Here is a 17615-nt window from a genome sequence, read left to right on the forward strand (position 1 = left end):
ATACATAAAGAATTATAACAACTCAATAATAAAAAGACAACTCAATTTTATTTAAAATGGGCAAAGAATATAAATAGACATTTCTCTAAAGAAGATATACAGGCCGGGCGCGGTGGCTCAAGCCTGTAATCCCAGCACTTTGGGAGGCCGAGACGGGCGGATCACGAGGTCAGGAGATCGAGACCATCCTGGCTAACACGGTGAAACCCCATCTCTACTAAAAATTACAAAAAACTAGCCGGGCGAGGTGGCGGGTGCCTGTAGTCCCAGCTACTCGGGAGGCTGAGGCAGGAGAATGGCATGAACCCGGGAGGCGGAGCTTGCAGTGAGCTGAGATCCGGCCACTGCACTCCAGCCTGGGTGACAGAGCAAGACTCCGTCTCAAAAAAAAAAAAAAAAAAAAAAAAAAAAAAAAAAAAAAAAAAAAAAAAGAAGATATACAAATGGCTAATAAGCACATAAAAAGATACTTGACATCATTAATCATCAGAGAAATGAAAATCAAAAACACAATGAGATACTAAAAAATGTAGGCCAAAATCAAAAAGTCAGCTAATACCAATTACTGGAGAGGATATGGAGAAATCCTCATCCCCGTACACTGCTGGTACAAATATAAATGGTGGAGGTGCTCTAAAACAGACAGCAGCCGGGCATGGCGGCTCACATCTGTAATCCCAGTGCTTTGGGAGGCCGAAGCGGGTGGATCACTTGAGGCCAAGAGTTTGAGACCAGCCTGTACAACATAGTGAAACCCCATCTCTACTAAAAACACAAAAATTAGCCAGGTGTGGTGGTACATACCTGTAGTCCCAGCTACTCAGGAGGGTGAGGCAGGAGAATCGCTTAATCAAGAGGGAGAGGTTGCAGTGAGCCGAGATTGCGCCACTGCACTCCAGCCTGGGTGACAGAGTGAGACTGTGTCTCAAAAAAAAAAAAAAAAACAGCAGTTCTTCAAATGATTAAACACAGAATTTCCATATGACCAGATACGTGCCCAGGAGAAGTGAAAACATGTACGTACACAAAACCTTGTATATGAACGCTTATAACAGCATTATTCTTAACAGCCAAAAGGTGGAAACAACCCAAATATCCATCGATGAACAAATGAATAAACAAAATGTGGTATAACCATATGATGGAATATTTTTCAACCAAAAAAAGGAACGAATTACTAATACTTGCTCCAACATAGATAAACCACAAAAAGTGATAGAAGGCAGTCATAAGAGTATATGTATTATATTATTCCGTTCACACAAAGTCCAGAATAAGAAACTCTATAGAGACAGAAAGTAGATGAATAGTTGCTTAGGCCGGGGGAAGCATGCAATACGGGAGGGTGACAGCTGAGGAGCGCAAGTTTCTTTCTGAAGTGATAAAATTGTTCTAAAATTGATGTTTGTACATATCTATGAAGAGACTAAAAACCACTGAATTGTACACTTTGTAGGGTAAGTTGTATGGTATGTGAATTACATTTCAATTAAACTGTTTAAAAAATAAAAATTTTAGAAAAGAACAATGGAGCAGAGCGCTAAAGTCTCTTAATAGGCTGGGCGCGGTGGCTCAAGCCTGTAATCCCAGCACTTTGGGAGGCCGAGATGGGCGGATCACGAGGTCAGGAGATCAAGACCATCCTGGCTAATACGGTGAAACCCCGTCTCTACTAAAAAATACAAAAATCTAGCCGGGCGAGGTGGCGGGAGCCTGTAGTCCCAGCTACTCGGGAGGCTGAGGTAGGAGAATGGAGTAAACCCAGGAGGCGGAGCTTGCAGTGAGCTGAGATCTGGCCACTGCACTCCAGCCTGGGCGACAGAGCGAGACTCCGTCTCAAAAAAAAAAAAAAAAAAAAAGTCTCTTAATAAAAGTAAACAATGTTTAAATATTTTATTTATTTATTTATTTTATTTATTTATTTTGAGATGGAGTCTCGCTCTGTCACCCAGGCTGGAGTGCAATGGCGCAATCTTGGCTCACTACAATTTATTTATTTGTTTGTTTGTTTGTTTGTTTTGAGATGGAGTCTTGCTCTATCACCCAGGCTGGAGTACAATGGTGTAATCTCGGCTCACTACAACCTCCGCCTCCCAGGTTCAAGTGAGTCTCCTGCCTTGGCCTCCTGAGTAGCTAGAATTACAGATGCCTGCCACCATACCCGGCTGATTTTTGTATTTTTAGCAGAGGCAGAGTTTTGCCACGTTGGCCAGGCTGGTCTTGAACTCCTGACCTCAGGTGATTCTCCCACCTCGGCCTCCCAAAGTGCTGGGATTACAGGCATGAGCCACTACGCCCAGTCAATAATATTTAAATATTTTGTACATTAAGTACCTCCACAGCTTTTTGGAATTGGTAGATGGCTAATATTTTTAAATGCAGGTATATCTTTTTGAGTTATTATTAATTTGGACATATGAAGTATTTTAAAGCTAGGACTAGAAATCAACTTAGTAAATTTACAATTTGCAGAATTACACTTTCCTCTCTACCTGGCCTCATAATCAAAGAAAAACTATAAGCAGCACCCAAAAACTATCTCATTTTTGAATATTTTAAATATTTATCAAACAGATATAAGTGTTCATGTCAATTATACATTTAAAAACAGATTGCAAAGTTTATGAGGGTTTTTTTGGTGAATTTTATAGTGAAATGAGTCTTGTCCACTTTAATTTATGAACACTGGTACTCTTAAAATTCCTGTCCTAAGGAAGAAATTAGTCATAAAAAGCTCTGAGGCTGGCCGAGTGCGGTGGCTCACGCCTGTAATCCCAGCACTTCGGGAGGCCGAGGCAGGCGGATCACGAGGTCAGGAGACCAGACCATCCTGGCTAACACAGTGAAACCCCGTCTCTACTAAAAATACAAAGAAAGTAGCCGGGCATGGTGGCGGGCGCCTGTAGTCCCAGCTACTTAGGAGGCTAAGGCAAGAGAATGGCGTGAACCCGGGAGGCGGAGCTTGCAGTGAACCGAGACTGCGCCACTGCACTCCAGCCTGGGTGAGGCAGGGAGACTCCGTTTCAAAAAAAAAAAACAAAAAGCTCTGAGGGTATAAAGCAGAAAACGTGCCAAGCAGGGACACAAACCAGGACATTTCAAGCAAGTGAAGTTTTTGAGCTATTCTGAAGTGCCAGATGGTCCAGAATCCACCCCCGGATCTTAAAAGGCCCTGCATAAAAGTGTGCCAGAAAAAAAAAACAAAAAACAGAACAGAATGTAGAGAACAAACTAAGAATGAAAGCAATACAGACTGCAGAGAAGGGTGAAAACTGTGTATACAAACTGAAATATTTCAATCTTCTTCAAGCTCACAACTTTTAATGCCAGTTTCCTACGCTAAGTGAACTCTGACAAACTATAAATAGCCCTTGCAACCAAATTAAATATGCTTAGTTTAATCCCTTCAGAATAGCATTTTTCAGATTATTGCTCGAGTTAACCCTTGCTGCTGTCTGCTTTACCATTCAAGATCTTAAAATATAAACTAAAAATTCACTTGTTTGATTTCAAAACTCAAATGTATACATAGAAAAATAATTCAATAATATAAGTACCACATATAACTCTACAGAAAAAAATGTATCAAATGATAGAGCAAAGGTTATCTGCAACAGCATTAATTATAGTGGACATACATACAATGTCTGTACACATTAGGGCTTAAACTATAACGCACACAATTAATATGCTCCAAAGACATTAAATTGATGCTTATGAAGACCACATACGAAAACACTTAAAGAAAACAGAAGAGGCCAGGCGCAGTGGCTCACACCTGTAATCCCAATACTTTGGGAGGCTAAGGTGGGTAGATCACAAGGTCAGGAGTTCAAGACTAGCCTGGCCAATATGGTGAAACCCCATCTCCACTAAAAATACAAAAATTGGACAGGTATGGTGGCACACGCCTGTAATTCCAGCTACTTGGGATTTGAGGCAGGAGAACTGCTTGAACCCACGAGATGGAGGTTGCAGTGAGCCGAGATCACATTACTGTATTCCAGTCTGGGTGATTAGACTCCATCTCAGGAAAAAAAAAGAGAACAGAACAAAAATTGTTACATACATATAGATTTACATATATGTGTGTGTGTGTGTATGAAAGAGAGATAACGACACTTTGAAAACAAAAAGAAAAAATGTAAAAGACTAAAATTTAAAGAATGGTGTGGATGGTGATCTACCTTCTAGCTATTTTTCGACATGTATGTTCCAAGTTTTCTTTAGTGAGTGAAGAATACTGGAAATGAAAAAACATTTAGGCCCGACGTGGTGGCTCACGCCTGTAATTCCAGCACTTTGGGAGGCCAAGGCAGGCGGATCATGAGGTCAGAAGATCAAGACCATCCTGGCTAACATGGTGAAACCCCTCTCTACTAAAAATACACAACCCGTCTCTACTAAAAATACAAAAATTGGCGGGGCATGGTGGCGCGCACCTGTAGTCCCAGCTACTCGGGAGGCTGAGGCAGGAGAATCACTTGAACCAGTGGAGGCTGCAGTGAGCTGAGATCCTACCACTGCACTCCAGCCTGGTGACAGAGCAAGACTCTGCCAAGGACAGATGGACAGACGGAAGGAAGGAAGGAAGGAAAGAAGGAAGGAAGGAAGGGGAAGGGGAGAAACATTTAAACAAATACATAAATTCTGCAGGTTAAGTATTAATAATAATACAAGCAATTCTGTTTACCAAATGTCTCCTATATCTCAACAATGTGTATACATCATACATAAGCAAATGAAAGTTTAAGTAATTTGCCATGATCACTCAGAGATGTCACAAATGGCAGAGCTACAATTCAATCCAGGTTTGTCTTGTACTATATCCAGTGTTCTTCCCACTATATAAAACTTCTCTCAGTGTCCCTAGGATGAGAATCTTGATACTCTGTTAAAATATATATACAAAATATTTTACCTACTGTTTTGGAGTAGATCACAGATCTTTTGAAGTCTATTCTTGAGTCCCCTTCCTATGCCCTATGGTCAAAATTAAAAATTCTTCCTTTATTACAAAGAAAAGATAAAACAAGGAATCTCATAAGAAAATGGATGTTATATCCCACAATATGGACCCTATGTACCAAAATACAATTTAACTTGAATCAAATGTTCCTATAGATTTATATTATCCTTTCAAGTACAGTTTATCCTCTACAGTAACAACCCTGGATCCTATAAAACCATTAAGTAATTAAAAACTACATTACCACCAAAAGTTTCATCATAATCACAGGATTCTCCCATGGTACCTGCTTGCCTTACTTCTATCATCCTTTATCACAGTACTTGTCACACAAGAAAGTCAGTGTTTATCTCCCTAAAAAACTAAAAGCTATCTTCAGAGCAAATGTCATGGTCTTATGCTGTATGTCCAAGGCTTACTAGAGTAGTGACACACAGGAGGCATCTGGTAAATGTTTTCTGAAACAGAGGATCAACCATCAATACTGGAAGCGCCTTTAATGCATATAATTTCATATTTTAATATATGTATAATGTTATATCTATGTTGTACCTACAGAACAAAAAAAGATGGAATGAAGTTATCAATAATCCTTAGTATAAATGATCCATCAAAATCCTAATTAAGTGCAACATTTCATAAAAATTAACAGTTCATATAACTAAAATCTATCAACTGACCTAAGACATTCTGACTTCAGAGCCCAAGATCTCTGTCATTATTTTATGCTAGTTCTCAAAAATGTTCATCTGAGGATCAGAAATCATTACAGCTAATGGTTCCAGGTTTTATTGAATAAAATAGTTTGTTTTTTAGGGAGTCTCTGATACATTTTATCTTTAGTAATACAATACTGTAGAAACTCCAAGTCCAAATAATTGTGTCTGAGAGAGTATTAGCTTAAAAGTAAATATTGGTATGATGTACACTAACCTGGACAAGCTTAGATTTTCATTTGCAATAAATCTGGAGGTTGCAAAACGAAAAACTACCTTCTACTATGTCTACAAAAACTCTCCACTATAACTGTGTGCAACAATCACTTTCTAGAGATGTGGTGTATGCAGTGATAAGTAGATTTTCACATAGGAAGATGTAGTAGCCTAGAACATATGTTCAGCTATAACCAAGGAATGGTACCACAATTAGTCAGCTCTGTCAGAGCCATTTTGCCCTTAAAAATGCAGACTCATTCAATTAATATCTGAGTTGTTTAGACTACTGGGTTACAATTCTGGCTCTACCACTTAGCAGCAGTTTGACCTTGAACAAATTACTTCACCTCTGTGTCCCAGTTTTTTGTTTTGTTTTGTTTTTGTAAAACAGGGCTATAAGGATTACCAAGTTGTAAAGAATACTGAAAGTTCATCAGGTTGTAAAGATTATTGAAAGCAGCACATGACACGTAAGTGTGCTCAATATTATTGTTATTATCCCACTATTGACCTCCCCCCCATACACACACACACACACACACACACACACACACACATATATCACTGAATAATTTCTTTTACCTAACAATAGAGGAATGTAAGATCCCATGAATGTTCATTTTCATCCCAAAATTTGACTGAAATACCATCAATGACTATAGGAAGCAGCATAGCAAATGTCTTGGAGAACAGACGTGCCTGGGTTCAAATCTCAACTCTCCCACTTAAAATACAACCATGAGCAAGTAATACAGATTAATGCCTATTTGTAGAAAGGCTATGAAGATTAGGTGAAACAATGTATGTAGATCATCTAAAAAAATTTAGTATTTATTAGGCGTTTTAGAAGCATCAGTCCTCTTCCTTCTCAACAGTGGCATGAGAATGTTTTCCTTCCAGGATCTCTGTATTGATACTTAGCCCACTAGATAGAACTGTTCCACAACTAAAACAAGACCACACTAAGTTTCCAAACTACAGTGGAGCCGGGGGAGGGGGGAGATCACACTAAAAAAGGGAGAGAAATCACACATAAAATTAAGTTCACAACTTCAGGTTGCTTTCTCATTTAAGTTTTTTAAGCTCAATATTTATGCACAAGGAGTCAATCATGGCTCATGGCAGGCTTAAGAATAAAAATATGAAGACAAACTCTTTCCCCTGTCCTCACCCCCAGAAAGTATATCTTATATGTCCTGATGGACCACAAAAAGTATATAGCTAGGCCGGGCACGATGGCTCACGTGTGTAATCCCAAGCAATTTGGGAGGCCGAGGAGGGCGGATCACCTGAGGTCAGGAATTCGAGACCAGCCTGGCCAACATGATGAAACCCTGTCTCTACTAAAAATACAAAAATTAGCCAGGTGTGGCGGCAGGCGCCTATAATCCCAGGTCCTTGGGAGGCTGAGGCAGGAGAATCATTTGAACTCGGGAGGCGGGGGTAACAGGGAGCCGAGATCGTGCCACTGCACTCCAGCCTGAACAACAGAGCCAGAAGTCCACCTCAAAAAATAATAATAAATAAATAAGTAAATATCTAAACCAGTGATTTGGCCAGGCGCAGTGGCTCACACCTGTAATCCCAACACTTTGGGAGGCCAAGGCAGGAGGATCACTTGAGGTCAGGAGATGGAGACCAGCCTGGCAAACCTGGTGAAATCCATCTGTACTAAAAATACAAAAAAATTTAGCCAGGCGTGGTGATGCACGCCTGTAATCCCAGCTACTCAGGAGGCTGAGGCACAAGAATTGCTTGAACCCAGGGGTGGAGGTTGCAGTGAGCCAAGATCGCACCACTGTTCTCCAGCCTGGACGACAGAGCAAAACTCTCTCGCGAAAGTACTAAAACTTTAAAATAAAAATAAATAAATAAGCCAGTGATTCTCAACTAGAGGCAACTTAATCCTCTAGGAAATATCTGTCAATATCTGGAGATATTTCTGATTATTGCAACTGGTGAAAGTGAATAGATAAGGATGCTGCAAAACACCCTACAAGGCACAGAACAGCCTCCCACAAGAAATTCTCCAGCCCAAAATCTCAAAGTGCCAAGGCTGAGAAACCATGATCTAAAAAACTATAAAGTACTATAATATAAACATCTTCCTCCAAAAAATATGTTCTTATCTAGCATTCTTGGTCAAATTTGTATTCTTATTGCAGATTTAGTAAGGAATAAGCAGTTTGATTATTTCAGATGAAAAACCCCTGGTACTATTATATTCCCATTATCATAACCCCCAGTTTAAAGGGGGGAGGAAGTGAGGCTTACTTTACTTTTCTTTGTATATTTTTACCACATAAAAAACAAGTTTTAAAAAGAGCCCAACCTTTATTTTTCAATTGCACCTCTGATTCATTGGATAGCATTATTTATATCACAAAAGCGAGTTTCTTCTACCTCATTTCTATCTTACTTCTACACAAAATATTCAAAAGTTCACATTTACGTGATAGGAAAGCACAGTATATGAGGCGGGGTACAAGGCCAGCTTTTAACAAATTGGGAAAACTATAGGAGTGGCTAAAGAAAATAAGTCACCAGTTCATTTTGTAATCACAACATGCTTAAGAGGTCTCAATAATACCCAAGAAGTCTCAGTAGTTTATTTCTAATATGCAAATGAGTACACTTAAGAGGTTAAGTAATTTGCCCAAGATCACAAAACTACTCAGGGGCAGAACAGGTGTGCTCTTGCAGTTATATTATTCTGCCTCTGCTCCTGAAATTTAAAAATCTAGATTTTGCAGAAGCTCTAAGAGAAAAGACTGACAAATTAAACATATAAAACAAATATTTCTACATAATCAAAGAATGCCAAAAACAAAAAAATTTCAGAGAAAAAAAAATTTGCAAAGAATTTTGCAAAGAAGGGCGAATTTCCTAAATATAAGAAGAGTTCTTACAAATCAGTGAGAAAGAAGACAAACAGCCCATCAAGAGAACAAGTAAAAAACTAAAGCAGTTTACAAAAAAAAGAAATACAAATGGTTTCAAAGAAAAAAAAAATAAGTTCAACCTTACCCATAAATAAATAACAAACTAAAACAATGAAATTGTTTGAAATCTTTCTGATCACTGGACTGACAATAATATACATATTGAGCAAGCTGTGGAGGAAATGACACTCTCAAACATATGTGCTACTACAGCAGTGTTTCTGAATGCAAATGAGCAATATCTTTTTTTTTTTTTTTTTTTTTTAGAGACAAGGTCTTAGCTCTGTCACCTAGGCTGGAGTGCAGTGGTGCAATTATAGCTCAATGTAACCTTGAATGACTGTTAGGACTACAGCTGCACACCACCATGCCCAGCTAATTAAAAAAAAATTTTTTTTGTCCCAGATGGCTCTCACTATGTTACCCGGGCCTTGAACTCTTGACTTCAATCAATCCTTCCACCTCAGCCTTCCAAAGCACTGGAATTACAGGCCTGAGCCACTATGCCTACCCCAAATTAGCAGTATCTATGTAGATTAAAAGTATCCTTTGGCCCAACAATTACACCTGCTAGAAATTAATCCATATGCTCACACATGTGCACAAAAACATGTAAAAGAGTATCCACTGCAGCATAGTTGTAACAAAAGATTGAAAACAAAATAAATGTCCAGTATTAGGTGGCTAGTAAAATAAATAACAGTAAGTTTACATATAGAAATACCCTGAGGTTTTGAAAATAATAAGGGAGATCTACATGTGATGATATAGAGCAATCTCCTAAATCAGTTAAGTTAAAAATAATATAACAACAACAAACTGTGAAACAATAAACAGCTTATACAAAAGAATATACATACACAGTGCATATATTATATATATTTATTTGCATATACACAGACTATTACTGGAAATTCACACAAGAAACTGGCAAGAATGGCTGCCTCTGGGAAAGCAAATGAGGGCCTAAAGCAGTAAGGGAGACTTCACTAGCACTGTATGAATTTTTTCAAACATGAATTTATGTTGGCTTTTTAATTTACTAACTATAAATTCTGAGCCTCAGTATCCTCCAATCTGAAATGATAATAGCTTAGTTCATAGGTTATGCTTTGTAAATTATAAAGCAGCACACAAAATTATAAATTAGTCCTCTAACTGAATTGTCCAAATCCATTAATTAGTATCATTCCTCTGACCAATTTCTCTAAATCCAAAGATGAGAATGTTTAGGAGGAAAACTAAGTGTAGACGTAATCTTAGAACACAAAGCTTTACTTTACACATAGTTATTGTGTATTCAATTTAAATGAATAAATTTTTAAAAATGACGCAGAGAAACGCTAAATCAGTTGATTACAGAAGGAATACATTCTCACTGTTAAAAACAAGGTAGATAAAAACTACAACCATGCTACTATAAAACTGCTTTTTATTTCTTCCAGTCTTTTTTCTACGCATGCTTAACTGGGTTAGATCATTTGTCGAAATAAGAAAATGTTCACTTTACTGTAATAAAGCATTCAATTTACAAGATTCCTCAGATTATTAAAAACGCCTAGTAAATGTAATTGTTAATGAAGGCATACCTTGTTGATTCAACTGCTTTAAAAATGAAACTTCAGCATATGAGTTTGCCTAATGAACTCTGCCTGGATTAACTTTTCATTTATTATTTCTATCAATTCTCCAACTAACCAGACCTCTCTCAGGCCATTTACTTGGTTTTGGCTTCCAGAGTTCTGATTTTTTTTTTTTAAACTTTCGTTTTAGGTTTAAGGGTACATGTGAAGGTTTGTTACATCAGTGGACTTGTGTCACAGGTATTAAGCCCAGTACCCAACAGTTATATTTTCTGCTCCCAATTTTATTAGGCCCCAAACTCACAAACAAGTGTATAAAGTGCTTTTTGTAATTCCCTGAAGAACAAGTAAAATACCTTAGATTGGGCCTTTAAAAATCACACTATTAGAGATTGCAGAGATTCTGAACTACAATTCATTGCTAATGATACTCAATCTTTTTCTACCATACCTTAGTCTGTTACTAGAATTCTTTCTGCAAATAGAGTGAAAACAAAGGAATGCACTCTTAGATTATTCCTGAGAGACTCACTATTGGATAAACCTAACCGTTCCTAATTAATTTTAACTATGACAACTCCTCCCAAGTGCTGAACATTTCAAGCCATCCTTGAGAAGGGTTAGATATCTGTCCCAAAGAAGAACAGATTTCCTGAGTATGTGGAACCATAATTATAGGCAAAAAAGAAAAACATCATTAATATGCCTTTCCCATTGTAGGAACTCAAATATCTGTCATGTTGAGAACAATATCACTTTTCTGCTTCTGAGAACATGTTGTAATTTTCAAACTAACCTGTATTTACTGTCATAATTGTTAAATCAGACTACTAAGATGATATGTTTATTGGCACACACTGTATACTTGTTTAAAAAATGAACCTGAAAATAAACACTACAAACTGTGAAATTATGGGAGATGTTTTCCTTTAATTTCCAAGTTTTCTGTAATAGTTATATCACTCTTGTAATTTAACAAAAAAAGCATTAAAACTGTTTTTATACCATTTATATATCAGGATTTTTAAAATTAAGTCCCTACTTAAGGGCTTTTTTATTACTTAAAAAAAAAAAAAAAAAAAGGGAATCTGACCACATAGGGAGTCCCTGTCTCTACAAAAAAATTGTAAAAATTAGCTGGGCATGGCGATGCATGTTTGTAGTCCCAGCTACTCAGGAGGCTGAAATGGGAGGATCCCTTGAGCCTCACTCTGCATCCTCAACACAGGTTGCAGGATGCAGTGAGCCAGATCATGCCACTGTACTCCAGCCTGGGTGACAAAGTGTGATTCTGTCTCAAAAAAAAAAAAAAAAAAAAAATCCTTGCTAAACTAAAGCAAGAAAACCAGTATAAAGCTGAATTGCTAAAAGACTATTTTAAATATTCAAATCCTATCTCAGTAAAATAAAACCTTTATCATCAATAGCACTAACTTTGAACACACAATTGTATCATCAAGATACTATTAAAGGCACTAGAGATTCAGGGGCAAAAACCATGTCTTATATCCTCAAGAGGCTTACTACTTAAGACAATGGCATATGCTGACAAAAAAGAATAAAAAATACAAGGGAGCGTTGGATATGCCAAGCATATAGTACATAGAGAAGTACAGTGAAATAGACAGCTTTTGAAGTCCTATAGACCTTGGTTCAAATCTTAGATCCACCACTCACTAGCTTACTTACTAGCTCCTCTAATTTGTAAAACATATTGTTAGATTCTAAGTGTAGTAAAATTCCTGGCATATAGTAATACCCAAAGGGAAGTTAACAGTATTATTATTACTAGGGATACGGGCATTAGGGAGTAAAATTGACTATTGGAAATGTTTTTTAGAAGTATTACATGCTTTTTTTCTAATCTAACAACAGAAGCAAAAATCAAGATCATTCTCCTTCAGGTTTTACTTCTCACTGACAAGAAGTAAACAGAACAACTAGAAAAGACAACTGAATTAGAAAACATTAAGGCTGTAAAGCACTAAAGAACCCAGAGAAAGTCCACTAGGTCTATAAATCATAGAACACTGTCTATAAAACGGGATCTTAAGAGTTGGAAAGGTCCTTAGATCAACTAATTCAAACTCCTCTAGTAGAAATAAGTTCCAGGTTTTGTCTCCAAGGTCAAAGAATTGTTAACTACTTTTGTTCATGAGTATATATATCCTCAGTACCTAGAGTAATTCCTAGCACATAGTAAATGCTCAGCAAATATTTGTTGCGTCTATTTTAAAGTTAAGAAAACTGAGGCCTGGATATTTAACCCAAACCCATACAGTTAGCTGCTGCCAAAGCAGAACTGGAACTAACATTTTGGTACTCTAGTATTCTATCATCTCTAGAAGCGAGAATATAATAATTTAGGTAATTTATTCTGGTGGCTGGGGAGTTGAAGGGTTGGTTGGCAAGCTTGGAAAAAGGAAGGAAGGAAGGCATAAGCTAAAACATTTTTCACATTTTTTCCCCAAACTCAGTTTTGCTTAATTGGTTAAGGCAAGAAATTATAAACAAGATAATCCCAGTATAGTGTCTAGTACATAATAGGTACTTTAAAAATATTTGCTGTATGAAAATCACCATCATATGAACAGAAGCAGAAACTAACTTGAGCATGTTTAATCTCCATAACTGTTACAGAACCTTTAGAGCTTTCAGTCATTCCTACAACAGTTATTAATTACTTTCTTCCAGCTAGGTACTATGGGAGAAGATGGATTAAAAGATGTCCCTGCCCTGAATGATCTCTCACTTGAGTATACCTATGTCTAAATGTGTGTGCTGGGAGGGTGGGCGGGGTGGGGGGGAACAGAGGATGACAAATGGGTCAATAATGAATGTGAAACCAGGCTGCATTGTTACTTAGTGTATTGGGCTCAGGCAGTTATAAAAAATTAAAATTAAATTTAAAAACCACAAATCTGCAAAGTTTTGAAATAATAAGGAGGCACACTGGGGTATACTAGCGGCTAGAAATGTTATTTTTTTTCCTGTGCCTTCGTAATTCCTCTTATTGCCTCTTCATGTTTTAAAATCAGAATATTCTGAATTTACTTATTTGAATTATCAATAAAAATTAACCACCAATGTATATTCTCTCATGTGTGAGGCACTGAAGGATAATAGCTACTACTGACTCCGTTCTTACTGTGTACACATTAATACCTAAAAATATAACCCAAGAACATATGTAAATTTTTTAAATGGCTATAAAACTGACAGAGCCTGAAGCAATTCTCCAGAGATGAATGATAGTAAATAGAAGCTAAAAACATGGTATTACCCAGGGAGAGAATAAAGTATGTACACAACTGAGATGCAATTTTACGGAAGTCTTCAAGAGCACAAAACCTTCAAGAAGGCAAAACTCCTGCCAGAATTGGCCAACAGAGCCAGAAAACAACAGGCTGCCAACAGGGATCTTGTTTAATGCAAGTCACTAACTACACTCTCAGAAAGTGAATACCTAAAAGTCAGTGCTGTCGTTGTTCAAATTGGAGTTTTGGGAGGACCCTTCCAAACATACATAACCAAGATTAAACCACCACATTCCATGTTAAAGGGTTCTTCCCCCCTTGTTATCTGCTTGGCAGGACAGGACAAACACCACCACCACCAAATAAACTGGGAAACAGACTTCCCTTATGACACTTAGAATTCTGCAAACACGAGTTAGTTATTTTACATGAAGCATGTACGTGACTCCCGGTTTCTGAGAAAACATTTTTTTCTCTCTATCCTAGTGCTAGGCAAAGCACCCCAAAGCCTCTTGATTTTAAATACAGAAAACTCCACTGCCGAAATGTTTGCCCCTATCCCAGCGCTAAAGCCTTAGAAGCACCGACGAATCTAGGCCAAGGAGAGTACAAGATGGCAGGGAGATACCACAATGCAGGCAAGAAAGACGGGGTGGGCCCCAATCGGGAAGCACGCGCCACCAGCCCCGGAGAGAACCTTCTGAGGAGGAGACGTGGGGGCGAGTTTGGGTCAGAGCAGCAGGAAAGGGCTGTCAGGTGTCTGTCACTTTATCATCCCGGACACCATGTTTACATTGTAATTGGCTTCTTTACAGAGAGGGAGGGACCAGGTTCCCAGCGTGAGTGATGTTTAGAGGTTTTCTGAGAAGCACAAGGACTGGACTTTGACAGGAAGCAACGAGGCAAGAGGGAAGCTCGACAACACGTTTTGCTGAGGATTCCCCCAGGAGAAGTGCTCCCCGGGCGGCCGTTCCTGGCACCAAGACTGGCGGAGCCACCACACCCATTAAAGGGATCCACTGGGACAGCGATCAGGCGGGAGCCCCCCGAGGGGAAGTGGAAGTGGAAGTGGAAGCAGACGTGGGTAGGAAAGGCGGCATAGGGGGTCTGACCCAGAAGGAAACCTGATGAGGAGGGGGAGAGGCTGAACGGAGGAAGGGGCTGGCAGAGTAGGTAGTTGAGTAGGATGAGACTTCTTTGGAGGCGAAGCTAACTACATTAAATTGCTGGGGAGGGTTTCCGTCGGACTCTGGGGGAAAGGCAGGTCTGGAGAGGAAAGACTGGCTTGGGGGACCTGGGCGTCCGGCTCTGGAAGGCAACTCCAAGTGGGGGCGGCGCGCAGCCGGCCCAGCGAGCAAGCCTCGTGCGGCCCGGGGGTGCGGCCGGCCCGCGCGAGCTCAACAGGAGCTCACCTGGGGTGCGTGCGGCCCGGTGGGAGGAAACTTCCTGGGTGGGTGAAAGCTGCCCCCCGCGAACCAGCCCGGCACCGGCAGAGCGCGGCCGGGTCATAGTCCACTCGGCGGCGGCGCGGAGGGCGGCGGCGCAGAGGGTGGCGAGGGCCGCGCGGGGCGGGGCAGGGGGCGCCCGACGACCCTGGGCGAGGTCGCGGCGGCCGCAGCGGGGCTCCGGCTGCGGAGGGCGCCTCCCGCAGTCGCACCCGCTTTCCCTCACACACACCGGCCGCCCGGCCCACAAGCCGAGAAGCTGCCCGGGTCGACGAAGCTGAGGGCGGTGGGGGAGGGGGCACCGGCCGGCCGAGCCCAGCGGACGGGCGTGTGGCGTTACCTGTGTCAGAGAAAGCTGGGCCGCCGCAGCCATGGTGTTTCCATCATGCAAGGGAAGGGAAGGAAGGACGGGTTGACTGGGGCTCCGGGCGGGGAGGAGGCGGAGGGAGCGGCCGTAGGCGAGGCCGGGGCGGGCGGGCGGGCGGGCGTCTCCCCTAACTTCTACAACTTCCCTCCTCACGCCCGCCCCGCCCCGCCTGGCCCCGCCCGCCTGCCCGCCCGCCGGAGCAGGCCGCGGCGCCGCCCAAACCCTGGCACCGGAGTTTCAGCCGCTGGACCAGAGCCTGCCCCGGGGTCGCCTGGGAAAACCCGGGGCGGACATAAAATTAAAGCGGACGGGCTGCGGAGGCAACTCCAGATTGGCCTGTGAACTTCAGACAGGCCACCTACCTACGCTGAGCTCCTGCTTCTGAAAAATGGGGGAAATTATAACCAGAGGCCAAGTTGCTTACAAGGACTAAATGAGATAATGATAGAAAATAATAATGGCACTTTATATATGCCAGGCTCTGTACTAGACTCTTATTTTTTGAATTGTATGAATGAAGGAACTGAAACACAAGTGTCTTACTAAGGTCATATAGCTAATTATATAGCTGAATTAGGATCCAAATCTGACTGTAAAACCTTTATTTAACCATCTGCTAGTATATTGAAAAAGACGTTAAGTCATTCCTTCCCACAGCCAAAATTCATTTGGAAAGGGGAAGCAAAAATGTATTTGCCCGGTGCCTGTCACACTTAGATTGTTTAACAAGGGAACGCTGGTGCCTGTAGCGCTCCTAGCTTCTCTCATTGTCCACTTGGCAAACTCCTCCTTCTTTCTCAGGGCATAATTCAAGTATTACTTCCTTTGCAAAGTATCTTTTTCTCCTCCTCATGTCAAAGTTACACACTCTCCTTTATAACCTTTCTTCTCTGCCTTGTGAAGTCATCACCCTAATGACAGTTTACACCTATCTATCCCTCTAGATTAAGAGCTCCTCAATGGCAAGAACTGTTTTCAATGTATTTCTATATCGTCAGACCCTAGCATTACAGTACGTGCTCAGTAAAGGCCTTCGTTCCTGCCTATATTAAACATAACACATCCTACACCTTCTGATGCTGCCAGTCTTCAGTTGGAATACCCAGTTACTTGAAATTCATCTTCAAAGGCTCAGAGTATATACCACCTACTTCAAGACGCCTTCTAGGAACTCCACACCCCCCACCTCTAAGTTGTTCTGATGTGACCTTTTTTATACTCTGCCTTATTTGTAAGCGTTAGTTGAGGGCTTGTCTCCACCTCACTAAAATCCTTGAGGACAAGGGGCTGACTCACTACTATCTCTCCCTCATAGTTGAGCCTACCACAGAGACCTCAATAAATGTATTTGCCCGAATTGGTCTAAATTTCTTAGTTACATTGGCTTCCCATGACAACAAACCACAACTCTATCAGGCCTACACCCATTACCATTATCATAGCAGTCCCCGTGGTAGGAGGGACAACCGAACAAGACCCAGGATGGAGTTAGCCCCACCTAAGTTTTTAGACTATTGGCGCCACAAGCAAACCATTCCAGAAATTTCCCCAGGAACTCCTAATTATACTCAGACCCCTTCTGGCAAAGGCCAGCTAACAAAAGCAAGCCGTATAGGTCTGGTGAGTAACCACTTATTCAAGAGCATCTTCCTTGGCTTCTTTTTTGCTATTAATCTCTTTAACTGAAGAGAGAATAAGAGATACTGTTTTACATTACTTCACTTTGGTACATTTATCAGCCATAACCACAACCGATGTTTCTACTGGTGTTTTCTACTTTATATTAGCACATTTGAGCTTCACAATTCTAAAACGAAATAATCATCATACTCACTTTACAAATGAGGTCATGCAGGGTCACAGAGGCTTAGTGATTTGCCCAAGGTTATACAACTAATAGCCAAAGACGCATAGTATAGTTAAATAAATAGGGCTCGGACATTAGGAATATCCAGGTTCCAGTCCTGGCTCTCCCATTCACTAGTTGTGTACCCTTAGGGTTGTTGTGAGGATGAATGAAATAACGTATACGAAAGTGCCTAAACTTGTAGCTACACAAATTATGAAATCTGAAAATCATGGAGCAAATTGCTTTGGGGAGTATAATTTCACTTGCT

The 17615-nt window shown here is 40.5% G+C and overlaps 1 protein-coding gene across 1 annotated transcript in view; it reads right to left on the minus strand.

Annotated features, from left to right (window-relative positions):
* Positions 1–15967, minus strand: part of EPS15 (epidermal growth factor receptor pathway substrate 15) — a 162046-nt gene extending 146079 nt beyond the window's left edge. The window contains exon 1 of the mRNA XM_025397201.1: positions 15472–15967. Coding sequence (XP_025252986.1) covers positions 15472–15504 — 33 coding nt within the window. The 5' untranslated portion in view covers positions 15505–15967. The remainder of the gene's footprint in view (positions 1–15471) is intronic.
* Between the last annotated feature and the right edge of the window lie 1648 nt (positions 15968–17615).

Source organism: Theropithecus gelada, chromosome 1 (assembly GCF_003255815.1).
Source record: "Theropithecus gelada isolate Dixy chromosome 1, Tgel_1.0, whole genome shotgun sequence".
NCBI classification, from domain to species: Eukaryota; Metazoa; Chordata; class Mammalia; order Primates; family Cercopithecidae; genus Theropithecus; species Theropithecus gelada.